Source organism: Meriones unguiculatus, chromosome 4 (assembly GCF_030254825.1).
Source record: "Meriones unguiculatus strain TT.TT164.6M chromosome 4, Bangor_MerUng_6.1, whole genome shotgun sequence".
NCBI lineage: Eukaryota > Metazoa > Chordata > Mammalia > Rodentia > Muridae > Meriones > Meriones unguiculatus.
This window is the reverse complement of record NC_083352.1, coordinates 46,115,211-46,142,194: the sequence shown is the minus strand read 5'-3', so window position 1 is coordinate 46,142,194 and position 26,984 is coordinate 46,115,211. Positions and strand designations below refer to the sequence as shown.

Genomic DNA, 26,984 nt, shown 5'->3' with positions numbered 1-26,984 from the left:
GGAGGCTGAAAATATGTAATGCACTGATCTGAGCTAGGTCACTTTCTGTTTGCAGGAGTCAATGTTTTTCTTTCTTCCTCTGCTTACTCTGACGAAGTAGGCAAGTGTAGAAATGAATGTTCTGCTGCCTTACCTGGCAATTCAGCATAATATTTCACAAACTATCACAATGTAAATATGCTGTTTCTACATCTGATCTGATTACCCCTTTGGAGATATTATATGACTGAACTAAATCTACACTTAGCTGTACTACTATACAAAATTAAGCATATTTAGAGTGCTTAATAAATAATGTAAATAAAATTACTGATTAATATCACTAATTAGTTAAAAGCACTAATTAATATCCTTATTAATAGCCAAATATACTATAAGAGATACTTGAAATAGGAAGACAGAACATTATAACAAAAGATTCATGAACAAATTTCAAGATTTCAAATTTCATGTCTTGTCTGATTCAAGTTAGAATAAAAGAGCAGTATGAACACTTGAGAAAGTTTATTGCTCTTGAATGGATTTGTTTTGACAGTGTTCTATGATCATGGGAAGGGAGCTTATTTTGAAGCACAGTGTAAAAGTTTACTTGTGATAATAATGTCCTCAGAGCAAGGAGGCGACCTTGACTTGCAGCTTCATGCAGTGGTGATCGATCTGCCCAGGATCCTGTCAAAAATGACAACAAAATCGTGTGGGTCAACGTAAACTCTATTAGGTTCAATCAGTTCCAATATAATATAAATTATTCACTTGCAGCATTTAACAAGGTGACTCGGTTACTGTTCCCATATCTTAGGAAACATGATCTTTAGCTGAGAGATCCAGCTAGTGAGCCTGTGAATCAAGATAGCAGGATATGTTCTAGAATTTACTTACTTTAGATTTAGAATATCTATTGTATTTTCAACTAAGGAGGATTGGTCACAAAAAAGTTCCAAAGTTGGGGCTACATGCTATCCCCTATATAACCAAAATCATATTTATTTACTGTATTTTTGGCAGTGCTAGCAGTGGATTCATGTCTTCACATTCTGAGCCTGCTCCAACACCTCTCATAACATCAGGCCTCAAACCATCCTAGTCCTGATATGCATGAGCTACAACATGTTGCTAAGAAGGTCAAGTAGCTGAGCCCCAAGTCTGAAACATGATATAGCCTATATAGGTCCTTGAAAGGGTTATCAAAGATGATGCAGGGTCAACTATTTTTCAAAAGGTGACAATATTGTCGACAGCTCATTGGTAGATCATTCATTTTCCATGTATTTGGTGTGGATAGGCCAAGGCACTTAGCACCCAACCTAGATGTCATGGCTCCACATTTCCTCTTCTCAGCCAGGAAAGGTAGTCTTCTTGCATGAAGTCTTCTCTCCTCCTTCTAAGAGATACATCAACTGCTCCAACTCTCTCTCCCTGTGGTCACTCTAGCAGTTATAAAGGATGTTGGGTCCGTTCATCATGATTTTCCTGAAATTAAAAGAGCCCCAGTCCTGCCTCTGTTCATTTAGTTTACTGGATATTTTAGATAATATCAAGGCTTTAATGTGATTAAATAAGCAGCGTAGGATTATGCAGATTCCAGAAAAAAATTATTTAGATAATTTTTAAGAAATGAAAGCAACACTGACTAAAGAGAAAATATTTATAAAATAGCATGATTATGGATACTAATATCTGCCTTCCTCTCTGCTCTTCTTCCCTTGTTAAATTCAAAGGATAGGATAAATCATTCTTAAGGCTGATGATTACTGTTACTACATAGATTGATATACTCACTTGAATATCCATCAAAAATGCAAGTTCTAAGAAATACCTATCTGAGATTTGTTTAAATAAATTATGAAACTATTGGAGATATAAGTACAGAAGAATGCTGAGTTTTAGAAGTGATTTCACTATTTCTACCTTTTCAAGAAGTCAGAAACCTATGTGATTCTACCTATGATTTAGTATTACAATCTTGTCACAAGCTTGACCAGAACCCAATAAATGATATCCAAATAATTCCACTGACCAAAGTATGGATACATGTGACAAGAAAAATAAGTGAACACATGAGTATGACACAGAGGTTTCCTTGAGGTTACCTACCAATCAACAATGTCTTTATATCTAGTGGATTAATAGTGTTTTATTGAAAATACAAATATTGAGGTAGAGGGGAAAGAGTACAGTTTTTCTTTACTGTTGATGTGTAAGTCATGGTGGAAATAGTTAATGCTTAATAGGCTCACTATGTGTACGACCCAAGTCTAAACACTTTTCATGTATACTTTATATGCATGTACTTCCACATACATGCAAACTGATCTACACCCAGGCACATAACACACACACATTCAAATAAAGAAAGGAAAGAAGGAAGGAAGAAAGGAAGGAAAAGAGAGAGAGAGAGAGAAAGAAAGAAAGAAAGAAAGAAACAAACAAACAAACAAACAAACAAACAAAGAAACAAAGAAAGAAACAAAGAAAGAAATTTGATGGCTGGTGAAGTGGCTCAGCAGGTAAGGGTTCTTGTCAACTTCAGTAGATTCCTGTAACCCATGTGATGGATGGAGAAAACCAATTCCCACTAGTTGTCTTCTAACCTCCATATATGTGCTGTGACCTAGATTCCAAGATGAAATGTAATGCTTCGCAAATCATACACATTTGTTCACTAAACACTCTAATGCAAAATGAAATGGTGGAGAAAATGTAGATCAGCTCTTACAGTGGAACACTCAAGCAAGAAAATGTTAGCTTTCAAAATAGAGTGCATATTGAGAAGTACTACACTCAGTTTCATCACCAGAGAGGTAGAAAGTCACTGAGTTTCAGATAATCAATGCTTAGATATATGACTGAATTCAGTCGTTTATAATATTGATGTTAGGTTTTCAGTTTCCATTTAATGCTGGATAAAATTCAGTATTTTTCAAATTTATCCTAAAGACAGATGCCAAACGATACGATTCGACTTCATTCTGGCTCCCTTTTTTCTCACCGTTGCTAGCTACCAAGACAAGCAGATGTTGAGATGCAAAGGCCTAGAAAAATGACCTTTGAAGTTTATTTTAGGCCCAAATCTTTCCAGCATTGTAAAAGCCTTCAAGAAACAACCGAACTAACAAGGTTTGCAGCTGAGGACCCCTCCACAGCTCTCCCAGGACGCTCTCCTCTGAATTCTAATGTTCTGTTCACCAGAGTGACTGCGCTGAAGTTCAGAACAGCTGCTCCCGTCTCTGCCAAAATATGTAACTGCATTACCGTTTTTCTTTCTGGATGAGTCAATTATGATACATACATATATAAATACACAAATTAAAAAGTCAAAAAAATGAATCAATCTATTAAAGAAATAATTTATAAATATACATGCCACCCTATACAAAAATTATTTGTTAGCCAGGTCCCAGATAAATAAATAAACACATCAATAAACTAATCAATCTATTAAAGAAATAATTATAAATATGCTCTCTCCCCTATACAAAAGTTTTTTGTTAGCCAGGCAGTGATAGCACACACATTTTAACACAAGCACTTGGGGGCCATGTCAGGCAGATCTCTGAGTTGAGGCCACCCTGATCAACAGAGTAAGTTCCAGGACAGCAAGGGCTACATAGAGAAACCCTGTCTTGAAAAGCAAACAAACACAAACCAAAAAATTATTTGTTTTAAATTCCACTTGACTAACTCCCAAACGGCCTCACATCACTTGCTTTGTCTAATTTCTTATATTTCTGTAATTAATATTGGTAACGTGAGAATCAAACGCTGTTAGATCATGTTGCAATTTCTTTTTCAACATGGTTTTACCCATTTCTGCTTTTCTCTGTCAATATCAGAAATGTAGCAACTACAAGTTACAAATATCTATTCAAATATATTTAATGTTAAGTATCATACTTTTCCGTATGGACATGAATTATATTATTTTTATATGCTTTTTCCAAGATCAAACAAGACATAAATATCTTCATATACAGCTAATTTGCAATCTTTCAACCTTCGCACTTTGAGGATAAAGGGCAATAAAATCCTTACTTGAAAAATATTAAGCTTAACTCATCAAGCTCAATTATCAGCACAAAATTGTTTTTACAAAATATCTGTTACTTTCATCATATTGCTATGGTCTGTGGCACTCTGCAAGGGTGACGGTCTATATTTAGAAACAGCACTAGTTCCCAGACATCTAGTTTATTATAGTTTATTATTACATGGTGAGAGCCTGCTCCGCTTGGTAAATATCACATCACAAGATAAAAACATTCATGGCTTAATCTCTATACACATACAGTTTTATAAAGATTTATACCATACCTAAGTCACCATCTCCCCAGGGCACTTCAAGCCAGCCACTGCTGAGGTAAACCCGACTCATCTTTTTTTAGTAGCAAAAAAAAAAAAAAACAAAAAACCACTTGTCATTACTAGCTGTGTTCAGCCATTTTAAGAAGCTCAAAGCTCTTTGTAATATGACTTCTTGCTTAAGAAAACGGATTTATCTTCAAAATTTGTTTTTTTTCCCTCACTATTTGCCCTCTTTGAGAAATATTTTGAGAAATAACCTTAACTTATTTTTATACTTAAGACTATGGATCCTGTCTTGAAATGAAAGCATTTTACTTTTACTTCTGTCCCTGGCTATAGTGAGATCATGTTGTTATTTAAATAGTTTTTGGCTGTTCAAATCTTAGCTCCATCAATGAAGTGACTTATAAATTCACTTAAGAGTGAAGGATGAAAAAAGAGTCAAGGATGTAGAGAATGAGGGACTTGTGGGTTTGGGTACTCCTGCTCTTTTTTTGTTGTTGTTGTTAATATTTTCCCTGATAGTAATTGCATCACACTTACCCTACAAAGAAACTGTAAGCAAGTGAGAATCAGTGACATTTTCTTTTTTTTTTTTTTTTTTCAATGCAGTTTATTCAGGAACATTGAACAATCCTCGGACCCCGGGGAAAGCCAGCCCACAGCTTAAATAGCCTCTGGGTAGCCAACCCAGGCGTGCCACGGGGGCAATGCAGACAGGTTCACATACATGGAAGCAAGCCAGATCCTCGGCCTTAGCCAAATGTGGAGTTGTTCATGACAGAGAGCACTCACCATCGGGAAGGTGGAAGGCGGAAACCAGCTCAAAACTTTTTCATTTTGTTGGGAAGCCTTAAAGATTTTTATAGCTCCCTTAGTTTTAAATTCTTAAGTCAACCTTGTTCTTTGCAATGGGTGTGGATTCACTATGAATCCAAGGTAACTTAAGTTTAGGACCGCAGCTGACTAGAATCCTTTGTAAAACTCTGTAACTTCACAATTTAAAGAAGTCCCCAAACATATGTAAGCTCCAGCCACAACAGCTTTTGGTCTATCCTTTCTCACACAAGTTTACAAACAAGTCACCAGGCACTTGATGAGCTACATTGTGTGCCTTCAACAAACCAGATTAACAGAAATTCCTGACGATGTGCTTACTTGAAGGGAAGAAATATGCTGTCAAAACCAGTGTCTTCAGGAACCGAGACTGTCCTCCTCGTTCTTCTTGTCTCCTCTCTGAAAATTTCCTTACCACAATGTTAGCCTAGATTTAGCTAAACTCTCCATTGCTGCAGAATGGCCTACTAAATTACATGAACATGCAACTTACTCTAGTTAATTTCTTATTGTTCACCATGAGTAATTCATTATCTCATAAGACAACCCATACCTATGGGGTTGGACAGAAATAGAAAAGCTAAGGAAAAGAATAAAAAAAAAATTACAGTTCATCTTAATGAAATGAACTGAATGTTCAGTTTCTTCACTGGTTCATTTCTTCTATAAATATCTCAGAAATCAAGAGAAATGACTTTGAAGATCTTTCTCAGAAAAAAAAAAAAAAAACAAACTTAATTTGAGGCAGATAATCTAATCACACCAGGCCACCACTATAGCTCAGTGGTGCCTCCAGGAGAGCATGCTGCACTTGGATGTCAGATATTCTTGCTTTCAAAATCAAGTATGCATATGTAACACCCTATGTGACCTTTGTCAGCACCTCGAGTTTTTATAACTGCAAATGTGAAGATAATAATTAAGCTCAGTGTTAAGAAAGTACTTAGCTTAGTGCTATACATATTTAAATAAAACTTTTATAAAAAAGCATTTTCATGTTTCTTTCCCCAAGAACTTTTAGATGCGCATTAGTTTTTAATAAAAAAGTTAAAATTTATTCCTAGTTCCTGAAATCCTCCAAACAGAAGATAATATTTAATCATATAAGAAAATGAAAAAAATTTCAGAAAATAGTTAATACCCACTGCTGAGTTTATTAGAATCAAAGGAAGTTACATAATTATACCCAACTGACTTCACGTCAGCTTATCTTTAGAGCATAATTATAAATGATCTTAGATCCCACTGGTTTCTCCTCAGCCGTCTGATCACAGTTGGGACTGGTAGATGTTAGTGGTCACTTTTATGATTCCTGATTAAAATATTACACAAAACCAATGAAATTAAACAATAAATTTTATTTGAAAGCCAAATAGCAATGCTATACTTTGGTCTTTTCTTCTTAAAATGTTTTTAAAATTTTCTGATATAATATATTTTGATCATATTCTTTCTCTTTCTGCATTTGCCAACTCTTCCCAGACCCACCCCACCTAATACCTCCCCACCTAATTTCATGTTTCCCCACTCCCCTTCGAATAAAAAAGGAAAAAAAACAGGTTTAAAAAAAAAAGCAAAGCAAAACAACAACAACAACAAAATCAAACAAACAAATGTCAAAATAGAAACAAAAATCTTAATAAAACAAAAACACCAAAACCAAAAGCGCACACAGAAACCATAGAGACTATCTGGGAACTAGAGAGATCGTTCAGTGGTTAAGAGCATTTGTTCTTGCAGAAGACCCTGTTTGCCACAGGCATCCACAAGTGCAGTTTCAGAATATAAAACTGCCTCTTCTGATCCCCAGTTTCACCAGAACCTGCACATGGTGTACACACATACATGCACTGAAAAGTCTCATCACTTATAAACACAAAACAAATGTTAAAAATTATTCAATGTTATACTGTGACATGAGCTTTTGGTATTAATGAGCTTATGAGTAAATAATTACATTATTAAGAGATTAGTATCATGCAAACAAGCAGCTAGCAGTGTGAAGTTTCTCATGGATTCATCACACAGTGTCATTTTGATTCCCTTCTCTTTGTTATTTGTGAGTAAATGTCAGGATTGCCTCAGCAAATACAGTGGAGTATGGTTTGGGCATGGTATTTCAGTTTGATTACCAGCTCCGAATTGTTTTTCTCACTGTGAATACCTCATACAAGAAACAAATTAGCTCCATACAATGAACAGAAGAAAGAATAATTTAAGATTATGGATCTTTGTAACATCTACCCCTTTTATCTATAATCCAGAAGTGAGATAAACAGATAAGAATGGACAAGTCATCAAGCGTATTTGATGGGCAACTCTACAATCTAGGAGCCTGCCTGATTCCTCTCATTAACCTAGTGCCCTCATTGGAGCATTTGTCCAGATAATGTTTTGACTTCTCAAACCAGTCTTAAAGGCAAACTCATTGTTTTCTTTAAAGCAGCTACTTTTTCTTTTGCTTCTTCACTGGTTTAAATAGAATTATCACACCACCAAGTGGCCAAGCCTCTGAGTTTCCAGAACCTCCTGTGCATTGACTGTTGCTTTGTTTCTTAGAGAGGAATCAGCTCTTACTGTCTCAGATGTTTTCATCACCTCCTCTCTATGTTGGATCCTTGTTGTACAAAGCTAAGGCTCTGTGCCTCTCTTCATTAACTCTTGAGATTTTTACCAGTTCCCTGGGTATAAATAACACCGACAGGTTGGGTACCTAATTGCGTATCTCCTACCAGCCCTCTCTTCTAAATTTGAGACTTCGTTTCCAGCTGGCTATTGAACTTCTTCATTAGATGTCTAAGCAGCCAATTCAACTTCAGTGATTTCATGAATTGAAGCCCCTAAAGACCCACTGTTGCTAAATGTCAATTCTACCTACCCAGTATTCATGATTATTTTAAATAAGCATTTAAAATTGACTGTTCACACTGCTTTGAATCTGTTTGGGGTTTTGTCTTCAAGGATTTTAGAAAGTGGATCACCCTGTAGTCCAGGCTATACTGGAATTCTTTAGGTAGCTCAGTCTAGCCTTAAATGCACAACAATCATCCTACTTCAGCTTCCAGTAGGCGAAGATTAAAGAAGTCATCTACCATGCCAGTCCTCTGTCTCATTTAATTATGTTGGTCATTGTTTCATATTACAAAATAAAATCCTGTAACATTTTACATAACTACTATATAATAGACATAATTTATGATTGCCATATTACTACTTACCTCGTCACTTATAAACTAATGGTTAACACACTTTTTATTATATCTAATTATTTAAAGTGTGTCTCCGTGTGTATATGTAAGTGTATCACACATACGTTCAGGTCACCAGATGTGGATAGATGTCAGAGAACAACTTGGAGAAGACATTTCTGTCTTTCTATGTAGGTTCTAAGACTCAAACTCAGTTTGGCAAGCTTGGCTAGGGGGCATGCACCTTTCCCTCTAAACCATTTTTATGGGTATAAACATTACTCACACATTGGTTATCCCAATTGTTTATCTCCAGACCAATCTTTTCATCTCAACTTGAAATTTCATTTACAACTTAGATAACTAAATAGGAAATCCAATATAACTGAACTAGTGGTTTGAAACCCTTAAAATCTCCCTATTGGTAAATCATAATTCTACCTATCTATAATTTTGTTGACCCTCAAATGGATTCTAGATTTAGGTAATCAACAGATTTATTTACCGTTGTAAATACCCTACATAGATGCTTAGGATAAATTCATAAAATTTTGATCCCTGCCATCAAACGACCTCCATCATGACTATACTTATTTATATTCATATTAACAGTGCTAGAAAATTCTGGCACTCAATCTAATAGAAATTTGCCAAGTCTTGCTTTTTTTTTTTTCTTTCTCAAAACAGGCCATTTCTTATTTATCATAATTTCAGTATGTTTAAAGTAAGTCAAAGACCATTTATCAAAACTAGATTTGGAACATACTTTTATAACTTACTTTCAACCTCCTATAGAGTCTCTATCAGCACTAAGATGCAAGAAATTCATTTAGGTGGATTCAGGCACTCGTTTTTTAACATCTCCTACAGATCAATCATCACTACTTTCTGAGGTCTACAACAGAGATAATTTTCTCTCCACTTAGGAAAAATCTGGAAGATCTTCATTTCTACCATACTCACTATATTCTGAAGACATAAATGCTTAACAGGAGGTGGGAGACTGTTTATTCATGCTCTCTAACAGCTGTCACTAATCCCAGCATATAATAAATATACAATAAAATAACAACTTGAAGATCATTGAATTAGGCTTTTATATTTCAAAATGACACCTCATTCCCCCCTTTTTTCTGCCTGTTTCCTTTGTAGTCAACTTTTTGCTCATGCTGTCTATTTTATTGTTATGTATATGGATAACATTAAATCAGGAGATGGGTTTGTAGTGAGGAGAAATTTCAAACTGCCTGTTTCAGTCTTTTAACGAAATCACATGTGTCCTATTTAAAATTGCTTTGTCTGAAAATTAATCATCATTTATAAATAACAATTTTGAAACTCAATTTCATATTAAACATAATTGTTGTGACAGGGTGGCATTTTGTTCCAGACTCTACATTTCCAGCATTTAAATCTTTTGTGGACTATCTTCGTGTTTTGTTAAGTACTAAAGTATTTTCTCTTTTTTTAACATAAAATGTCCTCCCATAACTGCTCTCTTAACTACTGGGTTCCTTTTTCTTTATACTTAATACAATTTTCTATTATTAAGACTCACAAACTGTGAGGACAAAATCCTTTCACTCATTTCAACAAAGTCCTTGCACTCATTTCTTTACTTAAATCATCCTTCCAGATTAGGGTTTAACTTACATGATTTAAATTTTCCTTATCGCTTGTAAATAGTCTTTTCCTTTTCCTGCTTAATAGCCTGTTTCCATTTCCTTGCCAACTTACAGATACCTGCTAAAATGAAAACAGGATTAACACAGACTCTAAAAGTTTACCATTGCTTTTAATATACTAAGTGGAGAATCAGCAGATGCATTTTCAAAATGCCATAAGATGAAATCGCTGTGCAGTCGTATGCCATGCCATACATTCACATCTCAAGATTCACATTCTGGAAAGCACCCACAGCTTCAAGTTAGTATTTGCAAAAATAGGTCAATATATTTCATTGCAATGGCTGCTATACTAACCTTGACTGGTCAGAATACCCCAGCTAGCTTTTCGCTTAGAAGAACATTCCTCTACATTTGCTAGCTTTCTTTTCGTGAGGATTTGCTTAATGCCGTTTCCGTCAACGGCAATGTCTGCAGACATACTTGGGTGGGTGTTTTTGTCTGTAGCGGATGTCATAAAGACAAGTGCTCTACCCAGAAGGAATATTAGCATCTGGCTTTCTACTTCCCTTCTCCTTCGCTTCAGACTTTCACAAAGGTTCCTGTGTGCTGCCTGAAGAAAGGCTTCGACATTGAACTCTATTCAGAAATACTTGGAAAGGGGCTGGTAGATGCAGTGGGGGGAAGGGCTAGAAATGCTGTAGCATATTCTATTTTTAAAGTGGAGTCTCTCCACAGCAAGAAATGTTTAACTCTTTGTGTGGTACTAACTTAAAATAGCTTTTCTTGGTAAGAACAGAAGAGAAATAAGCTGTTGCTTTAATTTCTGAGCCTATTTTTATGATATACATGCCAGTCAGATGTAAAATTGTCCACTGTTATTGGCTGCAGATACAACTTCATAGTCATAAGTTTCAAAAATAATCAACAACTCTTTAGGCTTTCCTTCATCAACATGAGAAACGAGCATTACGCTCAAATAGGTTTAGCTGGTATCTAACTCATGTCTTAATTTTGTGAGGATCTAAGTTTAGAATTGAAAAAAAAAATCACAGACTTCTTATTTATATAGATACAGCTCATTATCGTGATTTTTCCAGAGGTCATTGCTAAACCAAAAAAAGACGTCAGCAGGCAATTTAAGTACAGCTGAGATTTTTCACCCTAAAAGGTAACGGAAGGAGATGCTGGAGAGATGAGAGGAAAAACTAAACATGTGCCTGTTATTTTTTTCTGGCATGTAGAACTGAGCAGGGCTCCCAGTCCATGATAGAGGGAAGAGCTGCAACTAACCTGTGATGGGACTCCAAGGATTAACTGAGCTGCGCATCATGTTGCTGGGTATTAACATATTGAGATGTGCCCAGATGAAAAATAGAGGCAGAACATGTTATCCAACTTTATTTTTTCTTGCCATCAATAAGGCTCTAGCTGCTAGTGGCCCATAGAGGAAATAAAATAATCAGAGCTCTGCCTCCCTGCAATAAGTCAAGCAGGAGAAAAAAAAATCCTTTAGTCAATAAAGTAACTACCCATACTCTACCTGTTTACGTCTGCTGCTATATTACAGTGCTGGAATTTACATCAAATAAATCACTAGCGGATTCCAAAAATAAGTATTTTTTTTTTCTATCTCAAGTTCTCAGTTTACTATTCGGATGATCCTGGAAATGGCACCTAACTATACCCATCTTCATTCCCTACAGCACAGGTCACGTGGGTATTATATTCTTCTAGCGACAGGAGCTTTTAGCTTAGTCTTTACGAGTCTTACATGGAAGAAAACTATTACACGAGCTTTAGGTACAATATATTACCACCGAGGGGCCTAGATATTTCCTATAAAGCTTAAACTCAGAGACAGCTCAGCTTGAGCAATTTGCAAGGGTAGCCCATTTCCCAGATAAAATAAAGGCTAAAAAAGGCCTGTTCTGTCTCTGTTATTCACTTAAGCCAATGAGAACTAACCACTGGATCCTTGTTGCATAGTTTATACTTATAACGAGAGTATGACATCTTTATAATGAAAGTAAATAGTAATTTTTGTTTAAAAAGTAATTTAATCAGCCATGTGTGGTGGCACATGCCTTTAATCCTAGCATTTGGGGAGGCAAATAATGTAAAACATATACAGGAAGCTTCAAATGCTGAAGTAATTCTGTTCTTAAAAGACTTTTAGATACAATGTATTACACTGAACTATCTCTGTTTCTGACTTTGCATCTATGTTGTATAGTATGATTGCAAAGCCTGAGTCACTATGCTATTTCCCAAGCCCATATCTCTTAAACAGCATGCCAGCTTAAAGAGTAATTTAAACATAAAATATAAGAACACCTCAGAAGTTTCTCTGTGGCTTTGTGATGTAAACAAATTCCCAGTGTAGTGAGGGGGAAAACAATCTACTATTATGACCTTGCTAGCCGGCATAATTCCTTATTACTTTCTAAATTCTGTCTTCCTGCTCAAAGATAAATGCAGCTATGACTGTTCATCAAAAAGCCCCTCTTTGCAGGAAATGAAGATCATCACAGAGAACCACAACAACAGATCTTGGGAGTCCCAGCCACAGTTGATACAGCTACATCACAGTTCCCACATCTATGGCTCAGAACACATGGTGGATAAGGGGAGGAAGAGCTGTAACAGCCAGAATACCAGGAAGTCTTCTGTGAATCCATCTTCCCTATATGGCTGCACAAGCAAGACCACAATATCAATGGACATGCTAATGTGGAAGGGAGAAAATGTCATGGGGTCTCACTCCTAGCCAAAGATCTACAGGCAATTAACTACTTACGAGAGAAGAATTAGCCTCTGCTAAGAATAAACACCCTATTGCTTGTCTACTGCAGAGGAACGAGCTTTGACACAGTAGACACACCACAGGATACACACATACACACACACACACACACTCATTATATATACATTATATATATATATAAGTTTGTGCATACATTCAAATGTGTGTGTGTGTTTGATAATATCAAATTAAAAAGAGAGGCAACTTAAAAAGAGAGGCTGGAGAGGTGGTTCAGTGGTTAAGAGTACTAGCTGCTCTTCCAATGAACCTGGGTTCAATTCCCAACACCCACATGGCAGCTCACAACTAAATGTCTGTAACTCTAGTTCCAGAGGGCCCAACATCTTCTCACAGGCATAGATGCAGGCAAAACACCAATGCACATAAAATAAAAGTAAATAAATCATAAAAATACTTTAAAAACAAAAAAGTATCAACTTGAGGAGGATGATTGTAGGGGTTTGAGAGATGGTAACTAGGAAGGTTGAAGGGAGGAATTGGGGGTGATACAATTCTATTTTAATTAATAAATACATATTAAAAAAAAAGAAGACACTGAATTTGACCACATAAAAACTTAACTGAGTTATGTGCTGCCTTGTAGATAGTCTAAGGCTGACCTTGTTCCTTTTTTGTTTTTGTTTTTGTTTTTTCGAGACAAGGTTTCTCTATGTAACAGAGCCCTGGCTGTCCTGGACTTGCATTGTACTCCTGGCTGGCCTCGAGCTCACAGAGATCTGCCTATCTTTGCCTCCCAAGTGCTGGGATTGAGGGAGTGCTCTACCAGGCCCTGCAACTCCCCCACCCCTTCTCCATTCATTCATTAACTTTTTTTTAATATTTATTTATTTATTATGTATACATATACCTGCAGGTACACCTGAATGCCAGGAGAGGGCACCAGATCTCATTATAGATGGTTGTGAGCCACCATGTGGTTGCTGGGAATTGAACTCAGGACCTCTGGAGGAGCAGTCAGTGCTCTTAACCTCTGAGTCATCTCTCCAGCCCCTCATTCATTAACTTTACATCTGATTACAGACCCTCTCATCTTCTCTGCCCAGTCCTAACCTCCCACCCCTTCCCCCAATTAACCTCCTCTTCTCAAAAAAGGGGAGCCCTACCCACAGGTACCAATCCATCCTGGCACAGCCTTATCTGAGGCCAGATAAGGCAGCTAGGGGAACGGGATTCAAAGGCAGGCAACAGAGTCAGAGGAGCCCCTACTCCAATTGATAGGGATCCCACATGATGACCAAGCTGCACATCCGCTATATATGTGTAGAGGGTCTAGGTCCAGCCCATGCATGCTCTTTGGTTGGTGGTTCAGGCTCTGTGAACCCTCAAGGGTTCAGGGATAAAGAGAAAGCAGAGACTGAAGGAATGGCCAAGCAATGACTGGCCCAACTTGAGACCCACCCCTGACACTAGAAATGATTCTCTGCTCTGCTTGCAGACAGGAACATAGCATAACTGTCTCCTGAGAGGCTTCATCCAGCAGCTGATGGAAACAGATGAAGACCAATAGCCAAACAATAGTTGGAACTTGGGGAGTCTTATGGAAGATTGGGAAGAATTAAGGGTGCCAGAGGGGTCAGGGACACCACTAGAATACTTACAGAGTAGACTTTTTCCTTTTTAATATTGTAAATTATTCAGAAGTATTTTTTTAAAAATTATAAATTTTTAAAGTTCATAAATTAAGGGATAAGTTATAGATCATTCAGTTAAAAAGTACAAAGTATTGAATGGAGTATGATCATTTTATGCATGTTCTGCTGAGCGACATGATTTCATTAAAGTACAACACAGTAAATATTTGAAGTAGATCTCTTTAGATATTGGTTACCTATGTACAAATGAGGATGTACACTGTTATCTCATCTTATACGGCAGAATCTATTATTTTCCCAACTGTAAATGCAAGAAAACCAAATTGGACATGGTACAGGGTATCATTAGATCTTACAAATCAGTAGATGGACCAGTAGAGGACAAAATACTAGGAACTAAGAAAAAAAAAATAGATCCCATCGAAGATGATGAGCTCCAAATTACTAAATCTTAGAGAAAAAGCAACCAAGTCATATAAGGGCCAGCTGGATATACTGATATTGGCTAAAATAAGCAACTAAGACATATATGGACCGGATTATACTGGTAGTGGCTTTAGAGAGGATCTGATTTTATTCTCAGGAGCTATTTTATTTCCATTTTCATTAGTGCCTATGTGTCTCAGCATACAGGAATCTTTGGTGGGTTACCAATTTCCAGTGAGAAAGTGATGTTGAAACTCAGCACGTTTCATTCAGAGCCTAAGAAATGCAAGTTTTTCTAGAGTACAGAAATGCCTACTTTTAGACACTGCAAGGCAGAAAGCTAAAACCTGAGAAGCATTATGACAGAAATCCTCATAACAATATAATGTAGTATTAGGCTAGAATGAACTTTAAAAATAAAAAGTGGGCCTCCCTTCTTACCACTTAACAATATAAATTCAAAGCAAAATGCTAAACTTTTTTATTTTAAGTTTCTGCAACCAATCACATAGAGATTATAGTTTCTCACCAGTACTATTTAGTAAATGGGTGAATGCATGATGATTCTCAGATTATCATTTTTGAGAGCACATTTCTAAGTGATGGAACATGGATCCAGAGCCACTTTTCTTCCACAATCAGAAAGAGACAGAGTAAACAAGCAAACCCTGCCTACATGTACACTGGCACCTTCTCCAGTGTTTTACTAAGTAGCATTTCAAGTATATCTAAATAAGCATCATCCACCTTCAGCAATCACCGACTCACAGCTTCACTCTTGCCATCTATAATGGACTTTGACAATGCTTCTGGGATTGTTTGGCGATAAATCTCAGTAAATCATTTCATCCATAGGTATTTCAGCATTTGTCTCTTACCGTTTCAGTTTAATCATAGTATCCTAACCAAAGCAAAGCTAACTTTATTGTAAAAACAAACACAGGCTGACAGTTTTTATTTCCCATAGAAGAGCTCAATTTATAAACTTGCTTCTACAAGGATACTCTAATGACCTTTAAGTTCTTTACTATGGAGAAAAATTTGTGATCTCCCACAAAACACTGTATATTGTTTATTCTTTTATTTTATTCTCAATTTATTATTATTGTGTGCATATGGTGTAGTGTGTGTGTGTGTGTGTGTGTGTGTGTGAGTGAGTGTGTTGTGTATGTGTGCACATGTCATATGTGCCACTCCAGGGTTTGAACTCTGGTTGTTGGGCTTGCATAGCAACCAATTTTCCATTTGAGCAATCTCTGCCTTCACTCCATTCTCTTGACTATAACATTCTCATCCTTAACAGATGTTTACTTAGAAATCCAAATTACTGATGGGTATTAGAAAGGATCTTCTCTTGATGGCATCACAAAAGCACCTAAGAATGTCTTACCTCCCAGTGGCAAGTTCTCCTCCTTACAGAGCCTCATTACTCACTCCCAAGAGGCTGGGTTGGAGCTTCCAGCCAAGGCCGTGTATGTGTGTGTTCATACAACCCCTAAGAGACATTTCTGAGCCCCATTCTTGCCCCATTTGACTTCTCATTCTATTTTATTTAAACATGAGTAGCTAAGTCTGTTGCCCCAGTGATATTACAAGAGAGTAGATGAAGACTGAAGGCAGACTTGCCAGTCAAACAGGAGTGTCCGGAGTGATTGTTATCTAATAGTTAGCCTTTGTTTCAAAAGTCAGTGAAACCTACAGTTGCCAGTCTGGTGGCCAGTATTTTCCCTCTTACCCAGGATAGAGAGGGTAGAAAAGGGCACAGTAGACTTAGAAGTTACACAGAAAAGATGGTTGGATAGCTACAGACTAGCATGCAAGGACAAGGCTAACGGTATGGCAAAGGACAGTTTATCATCAATGGAGAAACTTTTGAGAAGACAGGCTACATAAGTAAGCTCTAAATTTCACCAACTTAGGTCAATTTTACAAATGTAAGTAGGGCATTGTCAGGTGCAAGCTGGAGAGATGGCTCAGTGGTAAAGAACACTGGTTGCTCTTCCAGAGGACCTGGATTCTATTTCCAGCACACAAATGGCTGCTTACAACTATCTGTAACTCTTGTTCCAGGGGACCAGACACTCTCACACAGATATACATACAGGCATAACATCAGTGCTCCTAAATAAAAATAAATTATTTTTTAAAAAAACCCTCAGGACAAATAGCTAATTGTGGTGCCTATTAGCATACAAAAACACATCCCTCTGGGCTCTCTCAGCAAGTTCTTGTTATGAAGGTTGCTGGCATCCTGACTCCTCTCAATTCTTCTCATTCCACCCCCTACCCTACTCTAGCCTATGGGCTTCCCTTCCTACCCCTTCTCACTCCTATATAATCGTGACATTTTGGCCGGCCAGGTGCTTTCTTGGTTCTCTTTGGTTTCTTCATCCTCTTGGCCCTCTCTACTTCCCCGATCCCCACCTTCCTCTTCCCAGGGCCAGGTTCAATTTACTACTTTTTCTCCTCCAGATGCCTGGGCTGTATTGTCCCTCAATCTACAATAAAAAAAAAAACAAAAACCTTTTCCGTATCGGACGGGTCTGATGCTCTTTGGGTGGATGACACCTAAATGAACATCGGTACAAAGTCCCAATTTATTTCTAATATCAGAGATCAAACCTCTACTCTTGCCTGATGCGTCTAAAACAAAAAGGGGGAACTGTAGAGAGCTGCATAATGCCGCGCCTTAAAGATGAAGCTGGTTTCCGCCTTCCACCTTCCCAATGGTGAGTGCTCTCTGTCACAAACAACTCCACATTTGGCTAAGGCTGAGGATCTGGCTTGCTTCCATGTATGTGGACCTATCTGCATTGCCCACGTGGCACGCTGGGGTTGGCTACCCAGAGGCTATTTAAGCTGTGGGCTGGGCTGGCTTTCCCCAGGGTCAGATGATTGTTCAAGGTTCCTGAATAAACTGCATTGAAAAAAAAATTTAAAAGGCAAAAATATAGGAAATAATGTACAAGAGTTCAGAATTGAAATGTGTTTATCAGAAATGGACTGAACTTTCATGAAATTGTTAGATTTTTTGACAGCCTGCTGTATTTCTGATTAGTGCAATATTGATTGTGAGAAAAAATTTTAACATTAAAAAATGAACTCTTTCAAAAAAAAAAAAAAAAACCTTTTCCTCAACCACACCTTGGAGCAGTCAGATCCTAATCTCAGTCAGGTATAAAACGCAATATTTAAAAGATCAGTCATTTTATGTCGGAGAATATTTTAAAAACTAGGAATGAGGAATTATTGTATTGTATTTTCTTTCTTTTTTTTTTTTTTTTGTTATTTTTGTTTTTAAGACAGTGTCTCATGTAGCCCAAGCTGTCCTCAAATTGTTCTATAGCTGAAGGGCTGGGATTACAACTCTGCACTACCATGACAAGCTTCTGATTCTTTAAAAAGTGTCCAGAAGAGGGTACAGATTTTGAAGTAAAAATACTAGTCCACAGCTGCTAGAAGGTCCTTGATTAATTAAACTCTGTGGCCTAGACAATGCCTACCACAGGCTTGTTGGTTTGAACTGAACACTAATATCTAAATATTTCCCTAGGTGAACTTGAGATTAATAGAGAACTAATGGTAATTAAGTGTTTAAAAAACGTAGTCTCATGTGTTGCACTGGAAATGTCTTAATAAATTCAATTATCTATACCCCAAGGCTTTTACTGAAGTGGAAGTGTGCATAATCCAATTCATTATTTCATTAACTCAATTCACCACTCCTGAATTTTCCTTAATTGTCTCCATATTTTATTTCTAATGCCATTGCTCCTGAGGCCAAGCTTCCAAAATACTATCAAAAAAGCCTAAGAATGCAGCTAACTGAAAAGCTCTTGTTTAGTACATACAAGACTTTAGTTTTGACCACCAGCATAAAGAAAGGAAATTCTGGAATAGTTGCTGACAATGCTGTTCCCACCCTGACCATCATTTGATATTTATTCTCTACAGATTAAGTGAAATCTTTCAGGTTTTCTTCAAAATAATTTGCTTGGGATATGTCATAACTCTGTGCTCTTTTACAAAAGCAAGTTTGTATTTATTATTTATTTTTTCCCAATTTATAACCATGAAGTTACTGAAAATAGAAAAATTTACAATAAAATTCTTTGAAAGTTCATTCATCAATGCTGGACTTAATCAATGAGTAAATAAAAATTTCCCCAGATATATCCATGAATGAGACTGTCCTAAATTTTCTTTTCTTGTAGTGAGAGTTATAAGCCTTAGGAAAGATTGTACCAAAGAAGAGGAATAGGGGAGAAAGAGGAAAGGAGGGTGGGATCAGAAGTTGATGAGGGAGGGGGCTACAACTGGGATATAAAGTGAATAAGTTGTAAATAATAATAATAATAATAATAATAGAAAAAAGACCCTGAGCTTGATCTCTCTGAGTATGAGGGTTATTTTATGCTAAATTATATATTCTAACTTTGCATAATCTGATTAAGAAATCTCTGTACCTGATGTGGAGCTTGGAGTCACTGTAGTCAACCTTATTAATGGTTGGCTATGAGTACTACTGTGAAGTGAAGCAAAGCAAAAATGTAGCAGAACCTACAGGGAAAGCCTAAAACCATGGATGTCCATAAATATGTTCCTGCTCAATGACAAGTGAAAAGAGAAGCTGGTATCCTACATAAAAGTGTTTGTAAGCCTGACTTGGGGATGCAAGCTGATCAAAATGGGGGTGGGGGGGCCAGGTGCAGCATAGCTAGCTGTAGATCCAGATATCTGAAAACTGACTATTGGCATTTTCAAACAGTCACAGTTCTTGCTGCCCCATACTAACTTCATGCAATAAAACTGACAACTTTGTTATGCAGCTAGCAAACCTTACATTAAGTTCGCTGGTCTGGCCAATTCCATAGAGAAGAACACAAAAATGAGAGTAGTTCTAGCACAATGAAGGCGCCATAGCACAAAGCCTGAACAAGTGGCCAGTTAACAAAAAACAAGAAGAAAACCACAGACAGAATATTTTAAAATAGAGGGGAAGGCACTACCAGAAATCCTATAGCCCCATGATAAAGAAAGGCTCGAAGTGTTTTTATCTGATGACCTTTATTCCATGTTGAACATTATTTGATCTCTTTGCTCTCCCTGTCTACATCTTCTGAATAGTGGCTCTACTAGTAAGGACAATAGAACAGTGTTTCTCCCTATGTACACCAAGGAGTAAGTATTCTCCTTTGTGAAGCAAAAAAACAAATAAACAAACAAACAAAAAACAAAACAAAACAAAAAACCACTCAAAATGACCTACCAGCATTTTCTAAGTACGTTAAGTATGCCTGGTGAAGGCAATGAGAACATATATGCAAATAAAACAGCAACTTTGCCCACAATGTGCGTCAACTCAGCCTAGGAGATACTTGAGAGGCAGTGAATGATAGAAGTATAAGCATCATTTGCAAGCTCACAGGAAGTGCCCTAAAATAAATGCCATTTATAGATCTGTGGAGTACATTCTGAAAGTTCAGTGAAGCAACAGAATGTGCGAGATCATGAGCATGAGATAACTTGGGCTCTCTATGCAGAAAGCTTTTCTGGTAAAGAAATAATTAAGTACAAGTCAGGAAAAAAAAAATGAACCGCAGCATTTTTGAACTAAAAGCAGTGTTGGGTGCTATCTACTCCATGAATCACAAATACTTTCAAAGAGCCTTATAAAGTTAATAGAATTGCCAGAAGGTGCTGGGATGTGGAGAATTTTATGTGTCTTCACACAGGGGAGCATTCAAAGAATCAGCTTCTCAAGTGAACTTCTGGATCACTACAAAAGAAAGGGTCAATGAGGATGGGGGTGGCCCGGTGGGATTCAACACAACTGATCCTGTCTAATACATTTTGCTGATGAAACTGATGTAAAGAAAGATAAAATGTAGAACATAAGATTGTTATGTAATTCATAAGACATAAGATTGTTATGCTGATTTATGTACATGGTTGGTTGTAATCATTGTTCTGAGAATCTCAAAGTTATGTAAACACTGCTCCCCAGTTTTCACCTGAAATGCCAGTAAAGCAGCTTACAGCCAATTGCTGATCAGGGGAGAGAATAGAGCTGTACTTCTTGCCAGCCAGGAGAGGAGGAGTTAGAAGAGGAAGTGAGAGATTCAGTGATGGGAGAGGCCAAAGTGCCATCAGGAGAGCAGCTGTAGCAAAAAAAAGCTACAAAGTACAAGTATCTCTGAGATGTACGTTGGGAGAAAAGCAAATTAGTTTAGAGGGTTAAGAATAGATTAATAACAGAGACAACTAACCCAGTGTCATGGGGGCTTTCACAGACTGAGACATCAACTAAGGAGACAACTAAGGACTAGGCCCTCTGCATGCATGTAGCTGAGAGGCTTGGTCTTCATATGGAGACCAAACACACACACTCTCATATTCATCATATGTCTGATGAATATGAGAGTGTGTGTGTTTGTTTTGGGGGGTGCTATTTCTAACAAGAACTCTATTGCATTCTTTTGGATCACTTCCCCCTGGCAGGACTGCCTTGACTGGCTTTAGGGGATGAAGATATACTCAGTCCTGATGTGCTGCAGAAGGTTGATATGGGGAGAAGGAGGTCCCCCTTTCTGGGGCTGAAAGGGAGAAGGGAAAGGGAAAGGGAAAGGGGAAAGGGTGAAAGGGGAGACTGGCAGGAGAGGAAAGAGGAAACACCCTTGGGATGTAAAGTAAATAAATTGAAAATAAATTAAAAAACATAAAAAAAGATTAATAACTGCTCAATTCTTATGCTATGAAGCTTGTTAAAACAATATAATAGAATCTCAATTATTTATGTGATAGGTGGGTTAAGTGAGAAACCGAGAAACAAGTATAATTTTATAAAAAAGAAACATTAGCAATATTGTGTTATCCTCAAAGTCTCCACCAAGACTGAGAGCAAAACAAGTGTAACTGAGAGTATCTGCTTTTATCTTAAGATCTTTCAAGACTATAATTTTGCTCCCCAGCATTACAGGCTCACATATGTGAACCATGAATAGAAAATTAGGAAGACAAAATCATATTGAATCACCAGCACCACATATGTCACTAAATGATGTCTAAAGAGATGTTTAGGATAGCCTTCAGCACTTGTGTAAGAAAAACAAGGTGCTTACTAGTCTCATTAAGTAGCCCTTTCCTTAAATACTATTACTTTGTTCACATACATTCTATCTCCGCCAGTTGCCAGCTTGAAATCTTAGAAGGACCTCAAATCTGTAGAGGAGGTAAAATCAGCAACTTCTGAATACAACAACTCTGAATACAACAGCTGGCAGGGAAACAAATATGATACCATAGGTAAATATGCACCATATGTAAATATGATACCATATGTAAATATGATACCATAGGTAAATATGCACCATAGGTAAGGACTTAATATATTTTACATATAACCCTTTCTTCCACAGAATTCTAGCCGCATAATTTTTTTTTACCATAACTAAGCATGTGCTCATAGGAAGCTTGTGTTAATATGTTTTATGTTGATTTTTTCACATGAAAAGAATTTGAATGTATTTGCAAAAGTACTTAAGAACAGAAAACATAGAAAACCATAAATCTTATATGCCTCAATTCTAGTGTTAAATGCCAAGCTGGCAGCTCTTCCACTTTGGTAGACTGGCCTTGAGTGCTGAGCAAGCACTCAACAAAAGGTCTCACCCATTGGGGACTGTGCTGTTATCTCCTCCCCTGCTAATACAACTATAGGAGAATCCCTAGGATTCCCAAAACTAGGGATAAAACATTCCTCCCCTTGTAGTTCCTCACAGACCTTCAAATGAATAAACCAGCTGTGTGTGTTGTGGTGGGGTTAAAACAGAATGTCTAACTTTTGTTCATCATTCCAACCTCTTTGCTAATTAAAACAAATTCAAGCCAAAAGAGTCTAGCACAACAGGTGAAATCTAAAATTGAAGTCTAAAGTAGTTACTTTATAGCTAATTCCTCCAAACTCAAACCCCTGGGAAGGGAGGCTCTGGAGTCTCAGAAAGATAATTGAATTTACAAGGATCAGGAAGCTCATGAAACTTAGGAGTCTCACAAGAGTTACATGATTCAAAAGGTCTCTCTCCCGCTTACAAAAGCAGTAAACAATTCAGGAGAGAAAAAAATTCTCCAGTGGAGCCGCCTGTAAGTTGGGCAGAAGAATACAGCTTTTGTGAATCATTCCACACGCTCTATATTTACCTGGAGTTTTAGCAGGACCAGATATTTGACACGATGTAAAAAAGATAATACCTTTTATAAAATGAATGATTTATGTTCAAAGAATTTCTATGAAGAAAATTTCCTTTCACACAGTGAGATTATAGAAAAATTTCTATTACAATTCCCAACTGTGAATAGGCTATTTAAAATAGAATTCTGCTTAGGTCCTGGCCAACTAGCCAACCACTTGTACTGCTTTGCTCTTAGTCTATGTGAGAGCTCAGCATAGCTCATCTTTCTTCTTGAAGGATATCACATAATCAAGGATATCCTTAGTCTTTGACATAAAATTCCCTTCTTAACTTGCTTGGGTTTTTGTCCAGCTTTCTGATTTGTAGATTTGAATAATTCATATGCTCTCATATGCATTCTTCTGTATGATGGAGGCCAGTAGAGACAGTAAGCAGAATAGCAAAAGTCTTGAGATAGCCACTTTATTTGTTATACTGTTATTTATTCTATACTTAAGTACTTGGCAAGAGTTGTATTTGCTTCAAGAGCACCAGGTTAAGTAAATATTGCTAAGTGCACATTTCCTTGTCACAGGAATATTTTGTCATCTTAAAATAAAAAGAATATCTGTTTTAATTCTGTAGACTTAGACAGAATTAACTCCAGAGAATTAAATTCTGTAGTTGTATAACAATAATATATTTGACCTTTAAATGATTAATTTCATTGCTTAATCCAATTGACCTTCATAAATGAAATTTTAAAAATAAAATCAGTTTCATTAGATCCCAGTTGCTCAACTTACTAAGTAGACTCTCCCATCTTTCATATTCTTAAAATACTAAACAATTATTTACACAAGTATTTTTATAGGACTTAAAATTCAGGAGATTCTTTTCAACCCAAACTGGTCTTGTTTTGTTGACATTATTTTAAATTGGAAAAACGGCATAAAATGTAGCCAGTAAGTCATTTCTTCATAATTATACAAAGTAGGAATGTTAGAGATGAAAGAAGAATCAAAATTTTATTTAATTCTTTGACTTGTAATGGTAGAAGAGACGCTACAAAAATACTATTCATTATCTTCTATGTACTCAAACTCAAAAGAAACTAACACTTCATCATTTTCCAAATTTACCACCATGAATCAAGTTCAAGAGGGAAATAAAACACAAAGCTTCCAAGTCCAGTCATATATTTGCCATATCCCTTCATTGCATTCACTTAATGGATGGTAGAAGTTATTATTTTCCTCCTGACTGAGGTATGATTCAGAAAACACATCAAGGATGTATTTAATTGATACTGAGTTGAATCACATTGGCATTGTTGCTTCTGGACTCATTGTTGAAGCACTGTTAGATTGTAGTTAAATCTTTTCAGATGGATGGATTTTTCTCACTTGGGCAGCCTCACCTGGCTCACTCGAATGAGGGACTTTGTGATGCTATGATGGAGAAGAGCAGATTTTCGGTGAATAAACTTTAGCTTAATAGTTGGCATTTTTTTCTGTGACTCACGCTGCACACTTGACAGGGGATGAGAGCCAGTGCTTCTATTTAAGAACATGAGTGGCATTCTGGTGTTATATTTCAGTTTGTTTGTTCTCTGCCCGGAGTTTAAGACTATAAGCCTTCTGGAAAGAGTCTATGGATTTCTGAAGGTTTCTATTTTCCTTGGTAGGTAATGGTGCCATGGAAATTGTAGCTGCCCTGTTGAAGGAAAGCTGCCCTCATGCCATTTCACAGTTACGTACATTCCTGAAGGGCCCTAAATGTTAACTGTTCTTTTAATCCCTACCAGAGAATGTTAAATGGATGTTTGGTGATTAGTCATATTATAAGGTTGTTAGGTTCTTTAATAATGTGCACAACTTATTAAATTATATCTTATTATTTGGGATGGATAAGTTGTAGACATTATCTTACCTTATTCTTTAAAGAAAATTACATCTACAGCTCAGCTTAGCAAGATTCATGAAGATACATTTGTTCCAGCTAAAGAGAGAAAGGAACCCCTGAAAAACTTCTTTTCCCTACCCTATTCTACCTCTTAGTCTTCTAGCTTCTCCCAGAACTCTTTGTATCATAGAAATGACTGGGGTTTTACATGATCACAAAATTATTTAGTATTCTATTTGTTAATGTAAACTTAGCATGGACTTGCTTATTCACAGATATGGCCTATAGCCATTGACCATTCCCAGTCTAGAAGTCCACAGTTTACTTTGCAGCACTGATAAGGGAAGGATGGAAAGGATTGTTCCCTGTGCAGCTCATAGAGAAGTGCCATACATCCCTCACAATACATACATACATACATACATATATAAATACATACATACATGGGTACATCTCTTTCTTCTTTCTTTCCTTCCTTCTTTCTTCCTTCCCTTCCACTTAGGCAGGCGGTCACTGAGAAAAATCTTTCTCAATATACTAAAATTTAGTACTCAGTATACTAAAATTTTGCCAGGATCATGGAACACCCATGGAGACACTGTGAGGATAGGAACTTGCTAAGTCCATAACAAGGAGGCCGTCCATCTTCTCCAATATATAGTTCATACAATGCCTGCTGTGACATTGAATCACCACAACAAGGACTTTACAAAGAACTTATGGTGGTAAACATTTCTACCAACAACTAATGACACTTTCATATACTTAATCCAATAAAGACATTAGAAAGCTTGAATAGAACTTAGAAAGACATTAGAAAGCTTGAATAGAAAAGTGAGTGCTTAGAGACAGGCTTTGAGAAAAGGTGCTTCATCTACTCAGCCAGGTATCATTACCTCTAAGATTCATATGTCAGTTTTTGGTAAAAATAAACCAGAATTCTTATGTTTCTCCTTTTAAATTTTCCTTCTTTTTCTCTGTATGCAACTTGGTTTTATTAATACTTCTTCAAAAACATTTTTTTTCAGTCTTACACTGTGCCATCACCATGATCAGACCTCAGATTTTTCCTTCACTGAATACTAAAATAGCAGTTATTTGAAAATATGGTCATTTTCAATTTTGTACTTTATGAATTCCTCCTTTTTTGCTGTTTAGTTTTTACACATGCAGCATTTGGCTCTTAATGACATTGTCTCCTTTTACTAAAAAAAAACTGATATACTATACTATACATATATGTTATAAATATAAATATATAACATTTATTATATTGTGGGTCTACAAAGTATATATGCATATATTCTCTATGTATATGCATATTACATTGTGAACACAGAACATACAACACTGTGCCAGGAATGAAGTGGTATCCAATATTTGTTTGGCTGAGTTGACTGAGAACTATTTCAGTTATGTCAACAAGTAAAAATAGCTTAAGATTTTTCCAATTTCTGAAAGAAATAGTAATACAGAAAACAAGTTAAAAACAATTTTTATTCCTTTACTGTCTGAATTGATATGAAAATTTTATGAATTTATGGACTGAACATGCCATTTCTTCAAAAAGCCTAGTCAATGTGTGAATACCAGCATATGCTTTTCCTAGAAATAAAAATTTTAAACAGTGAAATGAGTTTAGGTTAAAGTTTTATGTGTGAGATATATGACTCATAAGTTACAAGTTGAGAAATGAACAAGAAATATGGAGTAAAAGTGGAGAGTTAGAAATTACAAAAAATTGTGAAAAGAAACATGCAAAATTGAGAAAGAGAATATGAATATTGTTAGTACTACCTGTATTTGACATGACCCAGGCAAGACCACTCCTGGCTGTGTTTTCTCCTTCCATATTCCCAAAGCAATTGGTTGACTTTGTAAAATACCATTTATACTGTTTTAATAATCATGTGATTATTCTTCTCCCCCACACCTTAAGTAGACTGTGGGCTTTGGTATATTTAATCTTCATGACTAAGATTGTATGTTTGACTTAGACAAACAATAATAAACAGTATGGATTTTGTGACAAGAAAAGATAGAATGACAGAATTACTAAAGGAAAAGGGAAAAATGCATAAGAAGTATATTCCTAGAAAAATTCAACCTGT

General features: G+C 36.5%; 1 protein-coding gene across 2 annotated transcripts in view; it reads right to left on the bottom strand.

Annotated features, from left to right (window-relative positions):
- Positions 1-26,984, bottom strand: part of Asb5 (ankyrin repeat and SOCS box containing 5) — a 50,528-nt gene that overhangs the window by 10,190 nt on the left and 13,354 nt on the right. Inside the window, exons 1-2 of one of the 2 annotated variants that reach the window (XM_060381282.1) lie at positions 10,310-10,593; positions 590-669 (exon numbers count right to left, since the gene is read on the bottom strand). In XM_060381282.1, the coding sequence (XP_060237265.1) occupies positions 590-669; positions 10,310-10,505 (276 nt within the window). In that variant the 5' untranslated portion in view covers positions 10,506-10,593. Of the gene's footprint in view, positions 1-589; positions 670-10,309; positions 10,594-26,984 lie in introns of those variants that run through there. The other variant, XM_021656727.2, reaches the window with a different exon arrangement.